General features: G+C 52.5%; 1 protein-coding gene and 1 long non-coding RNA gene across 2 annotated transcripts in view; one reads left to right on the top strand and one right to left on the bottom strand.

Annotated features, from left to right (window-relative positions):
• Positions 1 to 13,823: 13,823 nt before the first annotated feature.
• Positions 13,824 to 14,262, bottom strand: LOC120988527. The gene is made up of 2 exons (XR_005776141.1): positions 14,176 to 14,262; positions 13,824 to 13,999 (listed from the first exon to the last, which is right to left on the bottom strand). It is a non-coding gene; the product is annotated as an uncharacterized LOC120988527 (long non-coding RNA).
• The window catches only part of TESC (tescalcin), an 87,768-nt gene continuing 79,208 nt past the window's right edge, over positions 14,202 to 22,761 (top strand). The window contains exon 1 of the mRNA XM_040416036.1: positions 14,202 to 15,133. Coding sequence (XP_040271970.1) covers positions 15,076 to 15,133 — 58 coding nt within the window. The 5' untranslated portion in view covers positions 14,202 to 15,075. The remainder of the gene's footprint in view (positions 15,134 to 22,761) is intronic.

Consider the following 22,761-nt stretch of genomic DNA (forward strand, 5'->3'; position numbering starts at 1 on the left):
CTGTGTGGGGGAAGTGTGGGGGACACTGCTGTGGGGTAAATTACTGTATGGGGCAGTGTGGGGGAAATTACTGTGTGGGGGCAGTGTGTGGGGGCAGTGTGGGGAAAATTACTGTGTTGGGGCAGTGTAGGGGAAATTACTGTATGGGGGAAATTACTGTGTGGGGGCAGTGTGGGGGAAAGTACTTTGTGGGGGCAGTGTGGAGGAAAATTCTGTGTGGGGGCAGTGTGGGGGAAATTACTGTGGGGGGCAGTGTGGGGGAAATTACTGTGGGGGGCAGTGTGGGGGAAAATTCTGTGTGGGGGCAGTGTGGGGGAAATTACTGTGGGGGGCAGTGTGGGGGACACTACTGTGTGGGGGCAGTGTGGGGGAAAGTACTGTGTGGGGGCAGTGTGGGGGAAAGTACTGTGTGGGGACAGTGTGGGGAAAACTACTGTGTGGGGCAGTCTAGGGGATATTACTGTGTAGGGGATATTACTGTATGGGGGAAATTACTGTGTGGGGGAAATTACTGTGTGGGGGAAACTACTGTGTGGGAGCAGTGTGGGGGAAACTACTGTGTGGGGGCAGTGTGGGAGAAATTTCAGTGTGGGAGGAAACTACTGTGTGAGGGCAGCGTGGGGGGCACTGCTGTGTGAAGGAAATTACTGTATGGGGCAGTGTGGGGGAAATTACTGTATGGGGGCAGTGTGGGAGAAATTACTGTATGGGGGAAATTACTGTGTGGGGGCAGTGTGTGGGAAACTACTTTGTGGGGGCAGTGTGGGGGAAAGTACTTTGTGGGGGCAGTGTGGAGGAAAATTCTGTGTGGGGGCAGTGTGGGGGAAATTACTGTATGGGGGCAGTGTGGGGGAAATTACTGTGGGGGGCAGTGTGGGGGAAACTACTGTATGGGGGCAGTGTGGGGGAAACTACTGTGTGTGGGCAGTGTGGGAGAAATTACTGTGGGGGGCAGTGTGGGAGAAATTACTGTGGGGGCAGTATGGGAGAAATTACTGTAGGGGGGCTGTGTGGGAGAAATTACTGTGTGGGGAAAACTACTGTGTGGGGGCAGTGTGGGAGAAATTACTGTGGGGGCTGTGTGGGGGACACTACTGTGTGGGGGCAGTGTGAGGGAAATTACTGTATCGGGAAAGTACTGTGTGGGGGCAGTCTGTGAAAAACTACTGTGTGGGGGCAGTGTGGGGAAAAATTTTGTGTGGGGCAGTGTGGGGGACACTACTGTGTGGGGGCAGTGAGAGTGAAACTACTGTGTGGGGAGCAGTGTGGGAGAAAATACTGTGGGGGAAACTACTGTGTGGGGGCAGTGTGGGGGAAGTTACTGTATGGGGGCAGTGTGGGGGAAATTACTGTGGGGGGCAGTGTGGGGGAAACTACTGTATGGGGGCAGTGTGGGGGAAACTACTGTAGGGGGGCAGTGTGGGGGAAACTACTGTATGGGGCAGTATGGGGGGAAATAACTGTGTGAGGCCGTGTGGGAGAAATTACTGTGGGGGGAGGCAGTGTGAGAGAAATTACTGTGTGGGAGCAGTGTGGGGAAAACTACTGTATGGGGGCAGTGTGGGGAAAACTACTGTATGGGGGCAGTGTGGGGTAAATTACTGTGTGGGGGAAATTACTGTGTAGGGGCAGTGTGGGGGCAATTACTGTGTGGGGCAGTGTGGGGGAAACTACTGTGTGTGGGCAGTGTGGGGGAAATTACTGTATGGGGAAAATTACTGTATGGGGCAGTGTGGGGGAAATTACTGTGGGGGCAGTGTGGGGAAAATTACTGTATGGGGCAGTGTGGGGAAAACTACTGTATGGGGGAAATTACTGTATGGGGCAGTGTGGGGGAAATTACTGTATGGGGCAGTGTGGGGGAAATTACTGTGGGGGGCAGTGTGGGGAAAACTACTGTAGGGCAGTGTGGGGGAAACTACTGTATAAGGGCAATGTGGGGGAAATTACTGTGTGGGGTCAGTGTGGGGGAAATTACTGTGGGGGGATTACTGGGTGGGGTCAGTGTGGGGGAAATTACTGTAGGGGCAGTGGGGGGGATACTGTATGGGGGAAGTGTGGGGGAAACTACTGTGTGGGGGCAGTGTGGGGGAAATTACTGTGTGGGGGGCAGTGTGGGGGAACTACTCTGTGGGGGCAGTGTGTGGCAAATTACTGTGGGGGCAGTGTGGGGGCAATTACTGTATGGGGGAAATTACTGTATGGGGGAAATTACTGTATGGGGGAAATTACTGTGTGGGGGAAATTACTGTGTGGGGGTAACTACTGTGTGGGGGAAGTGTGGGGGTAACTACTGTGTGGGGGAAGTGTGGGGGACACTACTGTGTGGGGGACGCTACTTTGTGGGGGAAGTGTGGGGGAAATTACTGTATGGGGGAAATTACTGTGTGGGGGAAAGTACTGTGTGGGGGCAATGTGGGGGAAACTACTATGTGGGGGCAGTGTGGGGGAAATTACTGTATGGGGGAAATTACTGTGTGGTGGAAACTATGTGTGGGGGCAGTGTGGGGGACACTACTGTGTGGGGGCAGTGTGGGGGACACTACTGTGTGGGGGTAGTGTGGGAGATATTACAGTGTGGGGGAAACTACTGTGTGGGGGCAGTGTGGGAGACAGTGCTGTGTGGGGGAAATTACTGTATGGTAGCAGTGTGGGGGGAAATATTGTATGGGGGCAGTGTAGGGGAAATTACTGTGTGGGGTCAGTGTGTGGGGAAATTATTTGGGGGAAATTACTGTATGGGGCAGTGTGGGGGAAATTAATGTATGGGGCAGTGTGGGGGAAATTACTGTGGGGGGCAGTGTGGGGAAAACTACTGTAGGGCAGTGTGGGGGAAACTACTGTATAAGGGCAATGTGGGGGAGATTACTGTGTGGGGTCAGTGTGGGGGAAATTACTGTGGGGGGATTACTGGGTGGGGTCAGTGTGGGGGAAATTACTGTAGGGGCAGTGGGGGGGATACTGTATGGGGGAAGTGTGGGGGAAACTACTGTGTGGGGGCAGTGTGGGGGAAATTACTGTGTGGGGGGCAGTGTGGGGGAACTACTCTGTGGGGGCAGTGTGTGGCAAATTACTGTGGGGGCAGTGTGGGGGCAATTACTGTATGGGGGAAATTACTGTATGGGGGAAATTACTGTATGGGGGAAATTACTGTTTGGGGGAAATTACTGTGTGGGGGTAACTACTGTGTGGGGGAAGTGTGGGGGTAACTACTGTGTGGGGGAAGTGTGGGGGACACTACTGTGTGGGGGACGCTACTTTGTGGGGGAAGTGTGGGGGAAATTACTGTATGGGGGAAATTACTGTGTGGGGGAAAGTACTGTGTGGGGGCAATGTGGGGGAAACTACTATGTGGGGGCAGTGTGGGGGAAATTACTGTATGGGGGAAATTACTGTGTGGTGGAAACTATGTGTGGGGGCAGTGTGGGGGACACTACTGTGTGGGGGCAGTGTGGGGGACACTACTGTGTGGGGGTAGTGTGGGAGATATTACAGTGTGGGGGAAACTACTGTGTGGGGGCAGTGTGGGAGACAGTGCTGTGTGGGGGAAATTACTGTATGGTAGCAGTGTGGGGGGAAATATTGTATGGGGGCAGTGTAGACGAAATTACTGTGTGGGGTCAGTGTGTGGGGAAATTATTGGGGGGGAATTACTGGGTGGGGTCAGTGTGGGGGAAATTACTGTGGGGGGCAGTTTGGGGGAAATTACTGTGGGGGGCAGTTTGGGGGCAATTACTGTGGGGGGCAGTTTGGGTGCAATTACTGTGGGGGAAACTACTGTATGGGGGAAGTTTGGGGGAAACTACTGTATGGGGGCAGTGTGGGGTAAATTACTGTGGGGGCAGAGTGGGGGAAATTACTGTGGGGGCAGTGTGGGGAAAACTACTGTATGGGGGCAGTGTGGGGGAAATTACTGTGTGGGATCAGTGTGGGGGAAATTACTGGGGGCAGTGTGGGGGAAATTACTGTGTGGGGGTAACTACTGTGTGGGGGAAGTGTGGGGACACTACTGTGGGGGACAGTGCTGTGGGGGGGAAACTATTGTGTGGGGGCAGTGTGGGGGCCACTGCTGTTTGGGGGAAATTACTGTATGGGGCAGTGTGGGGGAAATTACTGTATGGGGGCAGTGTGGGGGAAATTACTGTGGGGGGCAGTGTGGGAGAAATTACTGTGGGGGCAGTGTGGGAGAAATTACTGTATGGGGGCAGTGTGGGAGAAATTACTGTGTGGGGGAAACTACTGTATGGGGGCAGTGTGGGGGTAAATTACTGTGTGGGGGCAGTGTGGGAGAAATAACTGTGGGGGCTCTGTGGGGGACACTACTGTGTGGGGGCAGTGTGAGGGAAATTACTGTATGGGGAAAGTACTGTGTGGGGGCAGTCTGAGGAAAACTACTGTGTGGGGGCAGTGTGGGGGAAATTACCGTGGGGGGGGGAATTTTGTGTGGGGGCAGTGTGGGGGACACTACTATGTGGGGGCAGTGAGGGTGAAACTACTGTGTGGGGTGCAGAGTGGGAGAAAATACTGTCTGGGGGAAACTACTGTGTGGGGCAGTGTGGGAGACACTGCTGTGTAGGGGAAATTAGTGTATGAGGGCAGTGTGGGGGAAATTACTGTATGGGGCAGTGTGGGGGAAATTACTGTGGGGGCAGTGTGGGGGAAACTACTGTATCGGGGAAGTGTGGGGGAAATAACTGTGTGGGGGCAGTGTGGGAGAAATTACTGTGTGGGAGCAGTGTGGGGAAAACTACTATATGGGGGCAGTGTGGGGGAAATTACTGTGTGGGGGAAATTACTGTGTAGGGGCAGTGTGGTGGCAATTACTGTGCGGGGGCAGTGTGGGGGAAACTACTGTGTGTGGGCAGTGTGGGGGACATTACTGTTTGGGGGCAGTGTGGGGGAAATTACTGTGTGGGACCAGTGTGGGGGAAATTACTGGGGGGGCAGTGTGGGGGAAATTACTGTGTGGGGACACTACTGTGTGGGGGCAGTGTGGGGGACTCTACTGTGTGGGGGGCAGTGTGGGAGACAGTGCTGTGGGGGGGAAACTATTGTGTGGGGGCAGTGTGGGGGACACTGCTGTGTGGGGGAAATTACTGTATGGGGCAAATTACTGTGTGGGGGAAAGTACTGTGTGGGGGCAATGTGGGGGAAACTACTATGTGGGGGCAGTGTGGGGGAAATTACTGTATGGGGGAAATTACTGTGTGGTGGAAACTATGTGTGGGGGCAGTGTGGGGGACACTACTGTGTGGGGGCAGTGTGGGGGACACTACTGTGTGGGGGTAGTGTGGGAGATATTACAGTGTGGGGGAAACTACTGTGTGGGGGCAGTGTGGGAGACAGTGCTGTGTGGGGGAAATTACTGTATGGTAGCAGTGTGGGGGGAAATACTGTATGGGGCAGAGTGGGGGAAATTACTGTGGGGGCAGTGTGGGGGAAAATATTGTATGGGGGCAGTGTAGGGGAAATTACTGTGTGGGGTCAGTGTGTGGGGAAATTATTGGGGGGGAATTACTGGGTGGGGTCAGTGTGGGGGAAATTACTGTGGGGGGCAGTTTGGGGGAAATTACTGTGGGGGGCAGTTTGGGGGCAATTACTGTGGGGGGCAGTTTGGGTGCAATTACTGTGGGGGAAACTACTGTATGGGGGAAGTTTGGGGGAAACTACTGTATGGGGGCAGTGTGGGGTAAATTACTGTGGGGGCAGAGTGGGGGAAATTACTGTGGGGGCAGTGTGGGGAAAACTACTGTATGGGGGCAGTGTGGGGGAAATTACTGTGTGGGATCAGTGTGGGGGAAATTACTGGGGGCAGTGTGGGGGAAATTACTGTGTGGGGGTAACTACTGTGTGGGGGAAGTGTGGGGACACTACTGTGGGGGACAGTGCTGTGGGGGGGAAACTATTGTGTGGGGGCAGTGTGGGGGCCACTGCTGTTTGGGGGAAATTACTGTATGGGGCAGTGTGGGGGAATTTACTGTATGGGGGCAGTGTGGGGGAAATTACTGTGGGGGGCAGTGTGGGAGAAATTACTGTGGGGGCAGTGTGGGAGAAATTACTGTATGGGGGCAGTGTGGGAGAAATTACTGTGTGGGGGAAACTACTGTGTGGGGGCAGTGTGGGAGAAATAACTGTGGGGGCTCTGTGGGGGACACTACTGTGTGGGGGCAGTGTGAGGGAAATTACTGTATGGGGAAAGTACTGTGTGGGGGCAGTCTGAGGAAAACTACTGTGTGGGGGCAGTGTGGGGGAAATTACCGTGGGGGGGGGGAATTTTGTGTGGGGGCAGTGTGGGGGACACTACTATGTGGGGGCAGTGAGGGTGAAACTACTGTGTGGGGTGCAGAGTGGGAGAAAATACTGTCTGGGGGAAACTACTGTGTGGGGCAGTGTGGGAGACACTGCTGTGTAGGGGAAATTAGTGTATGAGGGCAGTGTGGGGGAAATTACTGTATGGGGCAGTGTGGGGGAAATTACTGTGGGGGCAGTGTGGGGGAAACTACTGTATCGGGGAAGTGTGGGGGAAATAACTGTGTGGGGGCAGTGTGGGAGAAATTACTGTGTGGGAGCAGTGTGGGGAAAACTACTATATGGGGGCAGTGTGGGGGAAATTACTGTGTGGGGGAAATTACTGTGTAGGGGCAGTGTGGTGGCAATTACTGTGCGGGGGCAGTGTAGGGGAAACTACTGTGTGTGGGCAGTGTGGGGGACATTACTGTTTGGGGGCAGTGTGGGGGAAATTACTGTGTGGGACCAGTGTGGGGGAAATTACTGGGGGGGCAGTGTGGGGGAAATTACTGTGTGGGGACACTACTGTGTGGGGGCAGTGTGGGGGACTCTACTGTGTGGGGGGCAGTGTGGGAGACAGTGCTGTGGGGGGGAAACTATTGTGTGGGGGCAGTGTGGGGGACACTGCTGTGTGGGGGAAATTACTGTATGGGGCAGTGTGGGGGAAATTACTGTGGGGGGCAGTGTGGGGGAAACTACTGTATGGGGCAGTGTGGGGGAAACTACTGTATGGGGGCAGTGTGGGAGAAATTACTGTGGGGGGCAGTGTGGGAGAAATTACTGTGGGGGCAGTGTGGGAGAAATTACTGTATGGAGGCAGTGTGAGAGAAATTACTGTGTGGGAGCAGTGTGGGGAAAATTACTATATGGGGGCAGTGTGGGGGAAATTACTGTGTGTGGGAAATTACTGTGTAGGGGCAGTGTGGGGGAAATTTCTGTGGGGGCAGTGTGGGAGAAATTACTGTATGGGGGCAGTGTGGGAGAAATTACTGTGTGGGGGAAACTACTGTATGGGGGCAGTGTGGGGTAAATTACTGTGTAGGGGCAGTGTGGGAGAAATAACTGTGGGGGCTGTGTGGGGGACACTACTGTGTGGGGGCAGTGTGAGGGAAATTACTGTATGGGGAAAGTACTGTGTGGGGGCAGTCTGAGGAAAACTACTGTGTGGGGGAAATTACTGTGTGGGGGAAAATTTTGTGTGGGGGCAGTGTGGGGGACACTACTATGTGGGGGCAGTGAGGGTGAAACTACTGTGTGGGGGGCAGAGTGGGAGAAAATACTGTCTGGGGGAAACTACTGTGTGGGGGCAGTGTGGGAGACACTGCTTTGTGGGGGAAATTACTGTATGAGGGCAGTGTGGGGGAAATTACTGTATGGGGCAGTGTGGGGGAAACTACTGTATGGGGGAAGTGTGGGGGAAATAACTGTGTGGGGGCAGTGTGGGAGAAATTACTGTGGGGGGGGCAGTGTGAGAGAAATTACTGTGTGGGAGCAGTGTGGGGAAAATTACTATATTGGGCAGTGTGGGGGAAATTACTGTGTGTGGGAAATTACTGTGTAGGGGCAGTGTGGGGGAAATTTCTGTGTGTGGGCAGTGTGGGGAAATTACTGTTTGGGGGAAATTACTGTGTGGGGCAGTGTGGGAAAAATTACTGTATGGGGCAGTGTGGGGGAAACTACTGTATGGGGGAAATTACTGTATGGGGGCAGTGTAGGAAAAACTTCTGTGTGGGGCAGTGTGGGGAAACTACTTTGTGGGGGAAGTGTGGGGGAAATTACTGTGTGGGGGAAACTACTGTGTGGGGGCAGTGTGGGGGAAATTACTGTGTGGGGGGCATTGTGGGAGAAATTACTGTGTGGGGGAAACTACTGTGTGGGGGCAGTGTGGGAGACAGTGCTGTGTGGGGGAAATTACTGTATGGGGGCAGTGTGGGGGAAATTACTGTGGGGGCAGTGTGGGGTAAATTACTGTGGGGGCAGTGTGGGGGAAACTACTGTATGGGGGAAGTTTTGGGGAAACTACTGTATGGGGCAGTGTGGGGAAAATTACTGTATGGGGGCAGTGTGGGGGAAAATACTGTATGGGGCAGTGTGGGGGGAAATTACTCTGGGGGCAGTGTGGGGGAAATTACTCTGGGGGCAGTGTGGGGGAAATTACTCTGGGGGAAGTGTGGGGGAAACTACTGTATGGGGGCAGTATGGGGGAAATTACTGTGTGGGATCAGTGTAGGGGAAATTACTCTGGGGGCAGTGTGGGGGAAATTACTGTGTGGGGGTAACTACTGTGTGGGGGAAGTGTGTGGGTAACTACTGTGTGGGGGAAGTGTGGGGGACACTACTGTGTGGGGGCCACTACTGTGTGGGGGGCAGTGTGGGAGAAATTACTGTGGGGGGAAACTATTGTGTGGGGGCAGTGTGGGGGACAGTGCTGTGTGGGGGAAAATACTGTATGGGGGCAGTGTGGGGGAAAATACTGCATTGGGGCAGTGTGGGGGAAATTACTGTATGGGGCAGTGTGGGGGGAAATTACTAGGGGGCAGTGTGGGGAAAACTACTGTGGGTGGCAGTGTGGGGGAAATTACTGTAGGGCAGTGTGGGGGAAACTACTGTGTAAGGGCAGTGTGGGGGAAATTACTGTGTGGGGTCAGTGTGGGGGAAATTACTGGGGGGGGATTACTGGGTGGGGTCAGTGTGGGGGAAATTACTGTGTGGGGGCAGTGTGGGGGAAATTACTGTGTGGGGGGCAGTGTGGGGGAAACTACTGTGTGGGGGCAGTGTGTGGGAAATTACTGTGGGGGCAATTACTGTATGGGGAAATTACTGTATGGGGGAAATTACTGTGTGGGGGTAACTACTGTGTGGGGGCAGTGTGGGGGATACTACTGTGTGGGGGACACTACTGTGTGGGGGGCAGTGTGGGAGAAATGACTGTGTGGGAGCAGTGTGGGAGACAGTGCTGTGTGTGGGAAATTACTGTATGGGGGCAGGGTGGTGAAAAATACTGTATGGGGCAGTGTGGGGGGACATTACTGTGGGGACAGTGTGGTGGAAACTACTGTATGTGGCAGTGTGGGGGAAAACTAATGTATGGGGAAGTGTGGGGAAAACTACTGTGTGGGGGAAATTACTGTGTGGGGGGAACTACTGTGTGGGGGCAGTGTGGGGGACATTACTGTGTGGGGCAGTGTGGGGGACACTACTGTGTGGGGGGCAGTGTGGAAGAAATTACTGTGTGGGGGAAACTACTGTGTGGGGGCAGTGTGGGGGACAGTGCTGAGTGGGTGAAATTACTGTATGGGGGCAGTGTGGGGGAAAATACTGTATGGGGGCAGTGTGGGGGAAATTACTGTATGGGGCAGTGTGGGGCAAATTACTGTGGGGTCAGTGTGGGGGAAATTACTGTGGGGGCAGTGTGGGGGAAATTACTGTGGGGGAACAGTGTGGGGTATATTACTGGGGGGCAGTGTGGGGAAAATTACTGTATGGGGTAAATTACTGTGTGGGGGACACTACTGTGTAGGGGGCAGTGTGGGAGAAATTACTGTGGGCGGGAAACTACTGTGTGGGGGCAGTGTGGGGGACAGTGCTCTGTGGGGGAAATTACTGTATGGGGGCATTGTGGGGGGAAATACTGCATGGGGGCAGTGTGGGGGAAATTACTGTATGGGGCAGTGTGGGGGGAAACTACTGTATGGGGCAGTGTGGGGGAAATTACTGTGGGGTGCAGTGTGGGAGAAACTACTGTATGGGGAAGTGTGGGGGAAACTACTGTGTGGGGGCAGTGTGGGGGAAATTACTGTGTGGGGCAGTGTGGGGGAAATTACTGGGGGGGCAGTGTGGGGGAAATTACTGTATGGTGGAAATTACTGTATGGGGGAAACTACTGTGTGGGGGCAGTGTGGGGGACACTACTGTGTGGGGGCAGTGTGGGGGACACTACTGTGTGGGGGCAGTGTGGGGGACACTATTGTCTGGGGGTCAGTGTGGTAGAAATGACTGTGTGGGGGCAGTGTAGGGGACAGTGCTGTGTGGGGGAAATTACTGTATGGGGCAGTGTGGGGGACAGTGCTGTGTGGGGGAAATTACTGTATGGGGGCAGTGTGGGGGAAAAATACTGTATGGGGGCAGTGTGGGGGAAATTATGGTATGGGGCAGTGTGGGGGAAATTACTGTGGGGGGCAGTGTGGGGGAAACTACTGTATGGGGGCAGTGTGGGGAAAATTACTGTGTGGGGTCAGTGTTGGGGAAATTACTAGGGGGCAGTGTGGAGGAAATTACTGTGGGGGGCAGTGTTGGGGAAACTAATGTATGGGGGAAGTGTGGGGGAAACTACTGTGTGTGGGAAATTACTGTGTGGGGGCAGTGTGGGAGAAATTACTGTGTGGGGGCAGTGTGGGGGAAATTACTGTGTGGGGGCAGTGTGGGGGAAATTACTGTGTGGGGTGTCGGGTATATAAAGCAAATGCCTTGGATCAAAAGTCGGGGCAGTGTGGGGGACACTACTGTGTGGGGGCAGTGTAGGGGAAATTACTGTATGGGGGAAATTACTGTGTGGGGGCAGTGTGGAGGCAATTACTGTATGGGGGCAGTGTGGGGAAAATTACTGTGGGGGGCAGTGTGGGGAAAATTACTGTGGGGGGTAGTGTGGGGAAAATCACTGTGGGGGGCAGTGTGGGGAAAACGACTGTATGGGGAAAGTGTTGGGGAAATTACTGTGTGGGGCAAATTACTATATGGGGGCAGTGTGGGGGAAACTACTGTGTGGGGGCAGTGTGGGGGAAATTACTGTGTGGGGTGTCGGGTATATAAAGCAAATGCCTTGGATCAAAAGTCGGGGCAGTGTGGGGGACACTACTGTGTGGGGGCAGTGTAGGGGAAATTACTGTATGGGGGAAATTACTGTGTGGGGGCAGTGTGGAGGCAATTACTGTATGGGGGCAGTGTGGGGAAAATTACTGTGGGGGGCAGTGTGGGGAAAATTACTGTGGGGGGTAGTGTGGGGAAAATCACTGTGGGGGGCAGTGTGGGGAAAACGACTGTATGGGGAAAGTGTTGGGGAAATTACTGTGTGGGGCAAATTACTATATGGGGGCAGTGTGGGGGAAACTACTGTATGGGGGCAGTGTGGGAGAAATTACTGTGTCGGGCAAATTACTATATGGGGCAGTGTGTGGGAAATTATTGTGTCGGGCAGTGTGGGGGAAATTACTGTATGGGGGTAGTGTGGGGGGCAAATTACTATGGGGGGAATACTATGTGGGTGCAGTGTGGGGGAAATTATTATATGGGGGCAGCATGGGGGGTGTTGTTGTTGGGGAGGCACTGTAGGGGCAATTCTATTATTTCTGGGGACACTATACAGGGATTATTACCTGGAGCACAATATTGGGTGTTATTATTACTGGGGGCACTCTAGAGGACATTATAGCTGCTGTATACACTATAGGGACATTTGTAGTAATTTATCAAACTGGTGTAAAGTAGAACTGGCTTAGTTGCCCATAGCAACCAATCAGATTCCACCTTTCATATTTGACAGCTCTTTTGGAAATCCAGTTCTACTTTACACCAGTTTGATAAATGACCCCAATTATGTCTACTGGGGTCACTATTTTTTCAGCAATATAGTACCTGGGGCATTGGGGGGCACAACGGGCACAGTATTGGGGTTAGCAGCAAGATGACACTGTGGGGACACCAGGATGATGGTGGTGGGAGGGTTTGATGGAAAAACTGAGAAATCTAACATGTCTGTGTAACAAACTCTGTAGAGACGAGATGCGGCTGAAAGAATGTGTCATGGCGGTCTAACGGAGGAGAAGAGGAAAGAGAAGGTCTACATGACAGGAGATGTCCCTGGATGTAAGAGGTATGTAGTCAAGTATTGGTGGGGGGGAGGTGGGCTGCCAGAGAAAGGACCCGCCCCGGGGCCAAACACCCTAGGCATGCCACTGCTGATGCCTGGAGTTAAATGTAAAAATAAAAAAATAAAATGAACAACTCCTTTCGGCTTATTGCAATTTGTGGCCGCAGCACGGCCACGGGGCGCACGTGTTCCTGTGCAGGAGGCCTTAATCTCTGGTTCCTGCTATTCACATCCTGCAATAAAATCCCTAGCCACTTCAAAGCAGTTTATTTTTTTACACATTTAACCATGCTGTTGCCAGCTACATACAGTCATCTCTCCTTCTTTCTGTTACACCCTGCGTTTCTCAGGGCCCCCCAAATGCTGAGATTTGGTGGAGCTGGGGCATGAAAGAGGAGGGATTTATAGCCCATATATACAGCCCTGAATTCAGCCCTTCTGTTTATAAGCACAGAACGTAATGTGTTTAGGGAAAGTCACATCTTTGGGGAATTTTGATGTGGATGATATCATTTTGTACAGAAATTTAGGGGATCATTTACGAACTGATATTCGCCAGTTTTCTGACTGCGACTTTTCCCTGCTCAGACCAGGTCTAAAAAAGGTGGCGGGCCACCAGGTCTGTCTCATTTGTTATTTTCTACGCCTGTTTTAGAGGTAGAAAATGTTCTAAATCTACGCCAAGGAAGCTGGTGTAGGTTTAGAACGGCGGTGGATGTGCCGAAGTTATGTAGAGACCAGCGCCACTACATAACTTTGGCGGATCCAACGCCAGCTATAGGGTATATTAAGATTGGCGTCTGAAACACTGGACTTAATAAATGACCCCCTTAGATGCCTACCCAGTCATTCTTATTTATGAGCATTGTTTATAAACATCTGTGCCACAAGATGACTTTCCATAGTGGATTGATACATTTGTGTTTCTTAAAGGGATATATGCCCCCATAGAGACAACAGACATTTTACAGTGCATGCAGTAATCCCTAATGACAATAGTTTTCCTGACATGCATGGCCCCACAACCTATTGTACTCCATGAATAACACACTAAAATACAGAATGATACTGACAGCTTGTTTAACCTGCTATAATATCTACATTTACCCCATGATTAGAGGTCTGGTGATCCAGGAATTGCTGGCGTGTACATGCATGCTGGGCATTTGCATGACATCCCCTCCCTGAACCTTGACGTGGATTACAGCGTTCTCCAAGGTAGAATTTAGGCAGACAGGTGTCTGGAGAAAAAGAGAGAACACTGCAGGCACTGGGACCCAGGGGACGTGTTGTCGGTCCGTTCTAATTAGTACAGCAAGCTTCCTGCACAGAGAGGACTGCAGCGGAGACTGCTCCGAGCTGCTCGGTGGTAGCACAAGGACTTCAGCTCTGAGGGACGAAGTAACACTTGAACTGCACCAGGGGCTTCTGCTCTACTGGATATAGTACCTGAGGAGCTGCACCAGGGGCTTCTGCTGTACTGGATATAATACCTGAGGAGCTGCACCAGGGGCTTCTGCTCTACTGGATATAGTACCTGAGGAGCTGCACCAGGGGCTTCTGCTGTACTGGATCTAGTACCTGAAGAGCTGCACCAGGGGCTTCTGCTCTACTGGATATAGTACCTGAGGAGCTGCACCAGGGGCTTCTGCTCTACTGGATATAGTACCTGAGGAGCTGCACCAGGGGCTTCTGCTGTACTGGATATAATACCTGAGGAGCTGCACCAGGGGCTTCTGCTGTACTGGATATAGTACCTGAGGAGCTGCACCAGGGGCTTCTGCTCTACTGGATATAATACCTGAGGAGCTGCACCAGGGGCTTCTGCTCTACTGGATATAATACCTGAAGAGCTGCACCAGGGGCTTCTGCTCTACTGGATCTAGTACCTGAGGAGCTGCACCAGGGGCTTCTGCTCTACTGGATATAGTACCTGAGCAGCTGCACCAGGGGCTTCTGCTGTACTGGATATAGTACCTGAAGAGCTGCACCAGGGGCTTCTGCTCTACTGGATCTAGTACCTGAGGAGCTGCACCAGGGGCTTCTGCTCTACTGGATATAGTACCTGAGGAGCTGCACCAGGGGCTTCTGCTGTACGGGATATAGTACCTGAGGAGCTGCACCAGGGGCTTCTGCTGTACTGGATATAGTACCTGAGGAGCTGCACCAGGGGCTTCTGCTCTACTGGATATAGTACCTGAGGAGCTGCACCAGGGGCTTCTGCTGTACTGGATATAGTACCTGAGGAGCTGCACCAGGGGCTTCTGCTCTACTGGATATAATACCTGAGAAGCTGCACCAGGGGCTTCTGCTCTACTGGATATAGTACCTGAGGAGCTGCACCAGGTGCTTTTTATCTACTGGATATAGTATAAGGGGGTTCCTATTGGGTATCATTGGTAACATAAGAGATCTACCAGGGTCATGTTCTGCTAGATATTGTAGGACAGGAGCTTCACCAGGAGAATCTTCTCTGATGGATATTGTGGGACGGGAACTATACCTGGACCTTCTTCTCTGCTGGATATTCTAGGACAGGAACTTCACCTGGAGCATCTACTTTACTGGATATTGTAGAACAGAAACTGTACCTGGAGTATCACCTCTGATATCCTTGGACAAGTTTCAAATGGAGCATCTCCTCTGCTGGATATTGTAGGACAGTAGCTACACCTGGAGCATCTCCTCTACTGATATCCTAACACACCTTTTTGTTGGATAGTAACTCGAAGGACTTCAGTTGGGTAATGGACTGAAGAAGACTAGGAGCCATGCTGAGATAATAGGACAGATACCTGTCCTGTTTGCCAGGAAGTTGAGAACCTTTACAGAACCACACCCCTGCACTCTTCATAGTAGTCTACCAGATTTTTTTTTTTTTACAACTACTAGAAGATCTGTGCTCCTGCTTGGACCATACTATGGGGCTGTCACAGTCTAGATCTCTGGTGACTCGGGAGCTTATAGAGAAGACTGGATGTAAGTAGCACCCATGATAACAGGCTGGCATGTGCCAGCACATACTTATCATCAGACTTAGTCATGCTCGGCTCTCCAGCACTGTCCTCAGCATTCTGTGTGAGCAGGATTCTCCTTTCTCACTGACTGCTGTAATGATCCATGTTATAATATTTAACTAAAATATAGAGTTTATTTTATTGTATAGTTGTCAAATATATCTGTCACTGAATGGTAGACATTTCACTCAGAATTGGACTAGACTGGAAGTTTTAGGTTATTTTTAAGAAAGTTTTTGGTTAGGTAACATTTCCTCCTAAAAGGAAAATCCTTTACTATATCACTGGAGAAGTACAGAAAGCTACAGGTTTAGGGTACTTTCACACTTGCGTTTTTCTTTCCCGGCATAGAGTTCCGTCCTAGGGGCTCAATACCAGAAAAGAACTGATCAGTTTTATCCCCATGCATTCTGAATGGGGAGCAATCCGTTCAGGATGCATCAGGATGTCTTCAGTTCAGTCTTTTTGACTGATCAGGACAAAGATAAAACCGCAGCATGCTATCATTTTATCTTCGGCCAACTGAACACTTGCCTGAATACCGGATTCGGCATTTCTTTCCATAGGAATGTATTAGTGCCGGATCTGGCATTCCGAATGCTGGATCCGTCCTTCCGGTCCACGCATGCGCAGACCGAAAAAAAGGTGAAAAAAATAAATGCCGGATCCGTTTTTCCGGATGACATCGGAAAGACGGATCTGGAATTTTTTCAATGCATTTTTATGGCTGATCAGGCATTTTTAAGACTGATCAGGATCCTGATCAGTCTTAGGCCTCTTTCACACTTGCGTTGTCCGGATCCGGCGTGTACTCCACTTGCCGGAATTACACTCCGGATCCGGAAAAACGCAAGTGTACTGAAAGCATTTGAAGACGGAACCGTCTTCCAAATGCTTTCAGTGTTACTATGGCACCCAGGACGCTATTAAAGTCCTGGTTGCCATAGTAGGAGCGGGGAGCGGGGGAGCGGTATACTTACAGTCCGTGCGGCTCCCGGGGCGCTCCAGAATGACGTCAGAGCGCCCCATGCGCATGGATGACGTGATCCATGCGATCACGTGATCCATGCGCTTGGGGCGCCCTGACGTCACTCTGGAGCGCCCGGGGAGCCGCACGGACGGTAAGTACACTGCTCCCCCGCTCCCCACTACACTTACCATGGCTGTCAGGACTTTAGCGTCCCGGCAGCCATGGTAACCACTCTGAAAAAGCTAAATGTCGGCTCCGGCAATGCGCCGAAACGACGTTTAGCTTAAGGCCGGATCCGGATCAATGCCTTCCAATGGGCATTAATTCCGGATCCGGCCTTGCGGCAAGTGTTCCGGATTTTTGGCCGGAGCAAAAAGCGCAGCATGCTGCGGTATTTTCTCCGGCCAACAAACGTTCCGTACCGGAACTGAAGACATCCTGATGCATCCTGAACGGATTACTCTCCATTCAGAATGCATTAGGATAATCCTGATCAGGATTCTTCCGGCATAGAGCCCCGACGACGGAACTCTATGCCGGAAGACAATAACGCAGGTGTGAAAGAGCCCTTACAAATGCCATCAGTTGGCATACGTTTTGCCGGATCCGGCGACGTAACTGCTTGCCGGATCACTCTGCCGCAAGTGTGAAAGTAGCCTAAGGCTACGTCTACATGGCGACATTTGTCGCGTGACATTTTGTTGCACTAATGTCACGCGACAATTTTTATAATGGTAGTCTATGGTGTCCCACTGCAACATGCAACATGCTGCGACTGCGACGCAACAGTCGCAGAAAATCCATTCGAGATGGATTTTTTCTGCGACTGTTGCGTCGCAGTCTCAGCATGTTGCATGTTGCAGTGCGACACCATAGACTGCCATTATAAAAATTGTCGCGCGACATTAGTGCAACAAAATGTTGCGCTACAAATGTTGCAGTGTAGTTGTGCCCTATCTGTCACGCGACAAATGTCGTCGTGTAGACGTAGCCTTAATGACTCCTTACAGTACAATGAGCAGTCAGGCACAACTCTGTACAGAATATGGAATCTGGATAATAATATAATAGTAATAATAGTTTGTACAAAATTAAAAGTGAGGATGCCTTCACTTGGCAGATTTTGTTGCAGAAAATTTCTGCATCTGGATTTCTGCAAACATCATTCAGGTGAATGGAACTGATTTTTAGTTGCAGAAACTTTCTACAACAAAATCTGCCTCATATGAAGGTGCCCTACAGGTACTACCACACAGCGCAGTCGTGTGACGGTCGCAACGCAGCTGCGCTTTGGTGGAGTACCACACAGCTGTGAGGGCTTCAGTGGTCTCTAATTAAACTAATGAAGACCGCATTGTTTAGTCGGTCTGAATTGTTAATGGCCATGCGGCATCTTCGAAACCACCTGGCCATTAACAATGCAGGCCAACTAAAGTGGGGCCTTCATTAGTTTGATTAAAGCCTGCTGTGGCCCAGATGGATGCGAGGTTCTCGACTGCAGTGTGGCTGCATTGCATATGCAATACGACTGTGCCGCGTGGTCGTACCCTGAGACATACATGGTGTTACCTAGTTTTCTGACCTTGAAGCTAAGCAATATTTAAGAAAAGTTGGCAAGTTCCATGGCATATTTATGACAAGTATAATTTGATAGATTGCTTCTTATTTTAATTCCCTCTCCCCCTGAAGAGATCTATACTTGCCTACCAGGGGCAGATTAAGTGGCTCAGAGTCCCTGGGCTGTTCCTCAGGCTTGGGAACCACAAGTGCTAAAGACATATTTAGACGGACATTACATTCAGTGCTATCACGCATACAAGATAATAGAGCACTACATGCCGTGACATCTCCTCTAATATAGATGTTCTCTACAGAGTTTGCCACACAGACATCTTAGATTCCTTCCACTTCTGGTGCCCCAACAGTGTTAACTTGCTGCTCCCCTGTAGTTATAATTCCCCCTGTAGGGTCTCCAGTAGTTAGGTGCCCCCAGTATTGCCCTTGTAATTAAAATGCTTTCTTGCGGTGCCCCAGTAGTTATAGTGCCCCCAGTAGCAGTGACAAAAAAAATAAAAAATAAAAATTGAATACTAACTTTACTCCCGTTGTCTGCATCCCGGCACAGGTGGTCCAAAATCTACAGCCTCATAGAAATCAGGCATAGTGGCCTATAAGACTCCCATACTCCCCTGAAGTGTTCAAACGCAGGATACTGGTTTCCTGATCTCTGTGTGTAGAACTCTGGGGAAGGCAGAGACAGTGGAAAAACCATCCCTGCCTTCTCTATAGGGAGCTCTGCTGTCCCTGACAGTGGGCTCCCTGCCTTCTCCATAGGGATTTCTGCTGTCCCTGACGGTGGGCTCCCTGCCTTCTCCATAGGGAGCTCTGCTGTCCCTGACGGTGGGCTCCCTGCCTTCTCCATGGGGAGCTCTGCTGTCCCTGACGGTGGGCTCCCTGCCTTCTCCATGGGGATTTCTGCTGTCCCTGACGGTGGGCTCCCTGCCTTCTCCATGGGGAGCTCTGCTGTCCCTGACGGTGGGCTCCCTGCCTTCTCCATGGGGAGCTCTGCTGTCCCTGACGGTGGGCTCCCTGCCTTCTCCATGGGGAGCTCTGCTGTCCCTGACGGTGGGCTCCCTGCCTTCTCCATGGGGAGCTCTGCTGTCCCTGACGGTGGGCTCCCTGCCTTCTCCATGGGGAGCTCTGCTGTCCCTGACGGTGGGCTCCCTGCCTTCTCCATGGGGAGCTCTGCTGTCCCTGACGGTGGGCTCCCTGCCTTCTCCATGGGGAGCTCTGCTGTCCCTGACGGTGGGCTCCCTGCCTTCTCCATGGGGAGCTCTGCTGTCCCTGACGGTGGGCTCCCTGCCTTCTCCATGGGGAGCTCTGCTGTCCCTGACGGTGGGCTCCCTGCCTTCTCCATGGGGAGCTCTGCTGTCCCTGACGGTGGGCTCCCTGCCTTCTCCATGGGGAGCTCTGCTGTCCCTGACGGTGGGCTCCCTGCCTTCTCCATGGGGAGCTCTGCTGTCCCTGACGGTGGGCTCCCTGCCTTCTCCATGGGGAGCTCTGCTGTCCCTGACGGTGGGCTCCCTGCCTTCTCCATGGGGAGCTCTGCTGTCCCTGACGGTGGGCTCCCTGCCTTCTCCATGGGGAGCTCTGCTGTCCCTGACGGTGGGCTCCCTGCCTTCTCCATGGGGAGCTCTGCTGTCCCTGACGGTGGGCTCCCTGCCTTCTCCATGGGGAGCTCTGCTGTCCCTGACGGTGGGCTCCCTGCCTTCTCCATGGGGAGCTCTGCTGTCCCTGACGGTGGGCTCCCTGCCTTCTCCATGGGGAGCTCTGCTGTCCCTGACGGTGGGCTCCCTGCCTTCTCCATGGGGAGCTCTGCTGTCCCTGACGGTGGGCTCCCTGCCTTCTCCATGGGGAGCTCTGCTGTCCCTGACGGTGGGCTCCCTGCCTTCTCCATGGGGAGCTCTGCTGTCCCTGACGGTGGGCTCCCTGCCTTCTCCATGGGGAGCTCTGCTGTCCCTGACGGTGGGCTCCCTGCCTTCTCCATGGGGAGCTCTGCTGTCCCTGACGGTGGGCTCCCTGCCTTCTCCATGGGGAGCTCTGCTGTCCCTGACGGTGGGCTCCCTGCCTTCTCCATGGGGAGCTCTGCTGTCCCTGACGGTGGGCTCCCTGCCTTCTCCATGGGGAGCTCTGCTGTCCCTGACGGTGGGCTCCCTGCCTTCTCCATGGGGAGCTCTGCTGTCCCTGACGGTGGGCTCCCTGCCTTCTCCATGGGGAGCTCTGCTGTCCCTGACGGTGGGCTCCCTGCCTTCTCCATGGGGAGCTCTGCTGTCCCTGACGGTGGGCTCCCTGCCTTCTCCATGGGGAGCTCTGCTGTCCCTGACGGTGGGCTCCCTGCCTTCTCCATGGGGAGCTCTGCTGTCCCTGACGGTGGGCTCCCTGCCTTCTCCATGGGGAGCTCTGCTGTCCCTGACGGTGGGCTCCCTGCCTTCTCCATAGGGAGCTCTGCTGTCCCTGACGGTGGGCTCCCTGCCTTCTCCATAGGGAGCTCTGCTGTCCCTGACGGTGGGCTCCCTGCCTTCTCCATAGGGAGCTCTGCTGTCCCTGACGGTGGGCTCCCTGCCTTCTCCATAGGGAGCTCTGCTGTCCCTGACGGTGGGCTCCCTGCCTTCTCCATAGGGAGCTCTGCTGTCCCTGACGGTGGGCTCCCTGCCTTCTCCATAGGGAGCTCTGCTGTCCCTGACGGTGGGCTCCCTGCCTTCTCCATAGGGAGCTCTGCTGTCCCTGACGGTGGGCTCCCTGCCTTCTCCATAGGGAGCTCTGCTGTCCCTGACGGTGGGCTCCCTGCCTTCTCCATAGGGAGCTCTGCTGTCCCTGACGGTGGGCTCCCTGCCTTCTCCATAGGGAGCTCTGCTGTCCCTGACGGTGGGCTCCCTGCCTTCTCCATAGGGAGCTCTGCTGTCCCTGACGGTGGGCTCCCTGCCTTCTCCATAGGGAGCTCTGCTGTCCCTGACGGTGGGCTCCCTGCTCCCGCAGCTGCACGATTAGCTGCAGCTGCAATTTTAAATCGTCCACGCAGAGATGTATGCCGACTGCCTGGATGCATATAGTTAACGGGCAGTCGGCAAGTGAAAAGCCATACAGACCTCATATTTCTCAAGTATAAACATTTGCTCCAACTCATCTGGTCTATAGAATCCTATAATGGTATAGCAGTCTAAGTCTGCCCATACATGATGTGGGCTAGCAGCAGGTTCCACATGTGGATGACCACTATGGGTGTTGCCACACAGTCAGGTCTCCTCATGCAGTTTTGGAAGCCAAAACCAGGAGTGAATTTAAAAAAGAGGAAGAGTCTAATCTGTCCTTTTATTCTTTCTCTCATTTTATGATCCACTCCTGATTTTGGCTTCCAAAACTGCAAGCAGAAACCTGACTGTGGGCCATACTGCCCCAGGTAATCCTACAGACAATAATTGTGTGTCAATAATTTAAAGAGTCACAATGGAGCAGATGGAGCTGGTGCAGGCAGAGGCGGATCACATTCACAGGCTGCTATGAGGAATGCAGGACGACCAGTTTTTAACATTTCGTAAATGTTTCCTTTTTCTCTCAAGACCCTCAGTGTCAGGGCGTGTACATCTAAAGAACAGTGCTGAGCATTGATGACCTTTCAGATGCAACTGACAAGTTAATTGACTGTAGAGGTGTACCTGGAAGCTCTTGGGCTCTGATGCCCAATCTGTATTAGGTCCCACACCTACCAGGTATCATTTATAATACTAATGACTTTCTACGTGGCAGATGGTCTTCAACGCCGCTCAGGCACCAGGGTCCTGATGAAATGAGTACCTCTGCACCAACCATAGCTACACCTGCAGTGTCCTGAAACACACTGCTTAATATTGTGATTGTGTTTCATGAAAATGTGCTTGTGCCTGAGTTCCCATAAAGTTGCATAGGGGGTGGGGGGGTTCTAACAAACCTCCCAGGGCTGACTCCGCCCTGCTCTCTGAGAAGAGAAAGAGGAGGAGAATGTGATGTCTGAGGAAAAAGCTGCACCTCAGCAGCCATTTTAGACAGTTGTCAAAACTCCAGAGTTAGTTCCATGTACCAGCCCATAGAAAGGAAAGATTACAGAAAATCCAGGCAACCCAGAGAGGAAATTAGAATATTGGCAAAGGAAGGTAATTGTCGTTTATCAGGCTCTAGTCTCCTTTGTATTTGGTGAGGAGATTCCAAGCTACCAGCTGCCCACCATAACCAGAGACAGAAATGCCACCTGTCAGGAGATAGTATTCCTAGAGTAGATACAGACGTATATGACTACACAGTACAGCAGAGATAGCACATCCCTCCGGCCTGGAGAAACAATGGATTGATTGTTATATAAAACTACCCCTTATGCAATTGGGAACTAACCTGGACCATTGTAGCTGCCTTGCTGTAAATGAATTTTGCGCACATTCATGACCTTTGGATCAACTTCAGTAAAGTACTGGGAATTTGTTAAGCGAACTGGTCTCCTTATTGTGCGAACTTATCCCCTATTTGCACCCAAGGGTGCTGGTGTCACGAACACCAGGGACCCTGCCTCCCCTGCACCTTAAAAACCCATTCCACCAAGGGCACCTCAACCACCATCTGGCGGGAGTCCCTGGACAACAGAGTGTGCCACGAAGGAACTGGTGCTGTCCTTCCATTCACTGCACGCCAGCCCATGGAGCTCTGCTAACCGTGAGTAAAACTACTACTGCCCCCATCCGCCCACCATAACTCACACATATTGCCCCTACGGCCAGGTCGCTGCACACCTCTCACTGAATCCATCAGAGGGCCATTGTACACACTGTCCTTCCTTACCACTCCAATTGCTGTAAGTTACAGAAGGCGAGTTGTCCTGCACAATAATTAAGGGGTTCTCCAGGCCTGTGCCTAAAAAGCCTCTTTCAGTTAACATGTGGAGAGAAGACACTTTGAGAAGTACCTTTCCTTCAGTCTCTCCTCCATTTCCGTGTTTCTGGCTGGCTGGGGGCTCTTCCTCGGATATCATGACTGGATGTGGTCCTCAAGAGGAGCATATCTGGCTGCAATGTCAGAGGAAGAGCCCACAGCCGGTT

The sequence above is a fragment of the Bufo bufo genome, chromosome 2 (genome assembly GCF_905171765.1).
Source record: "Bufo bufo chromosome 2, aBufBuf1.1, whole genome shotgun sequence".
NCBI lineage: Eukaryota > Metazoa > Chordata > Amphibia > Anura > Bufonidae > Bufo > Bufo bufo.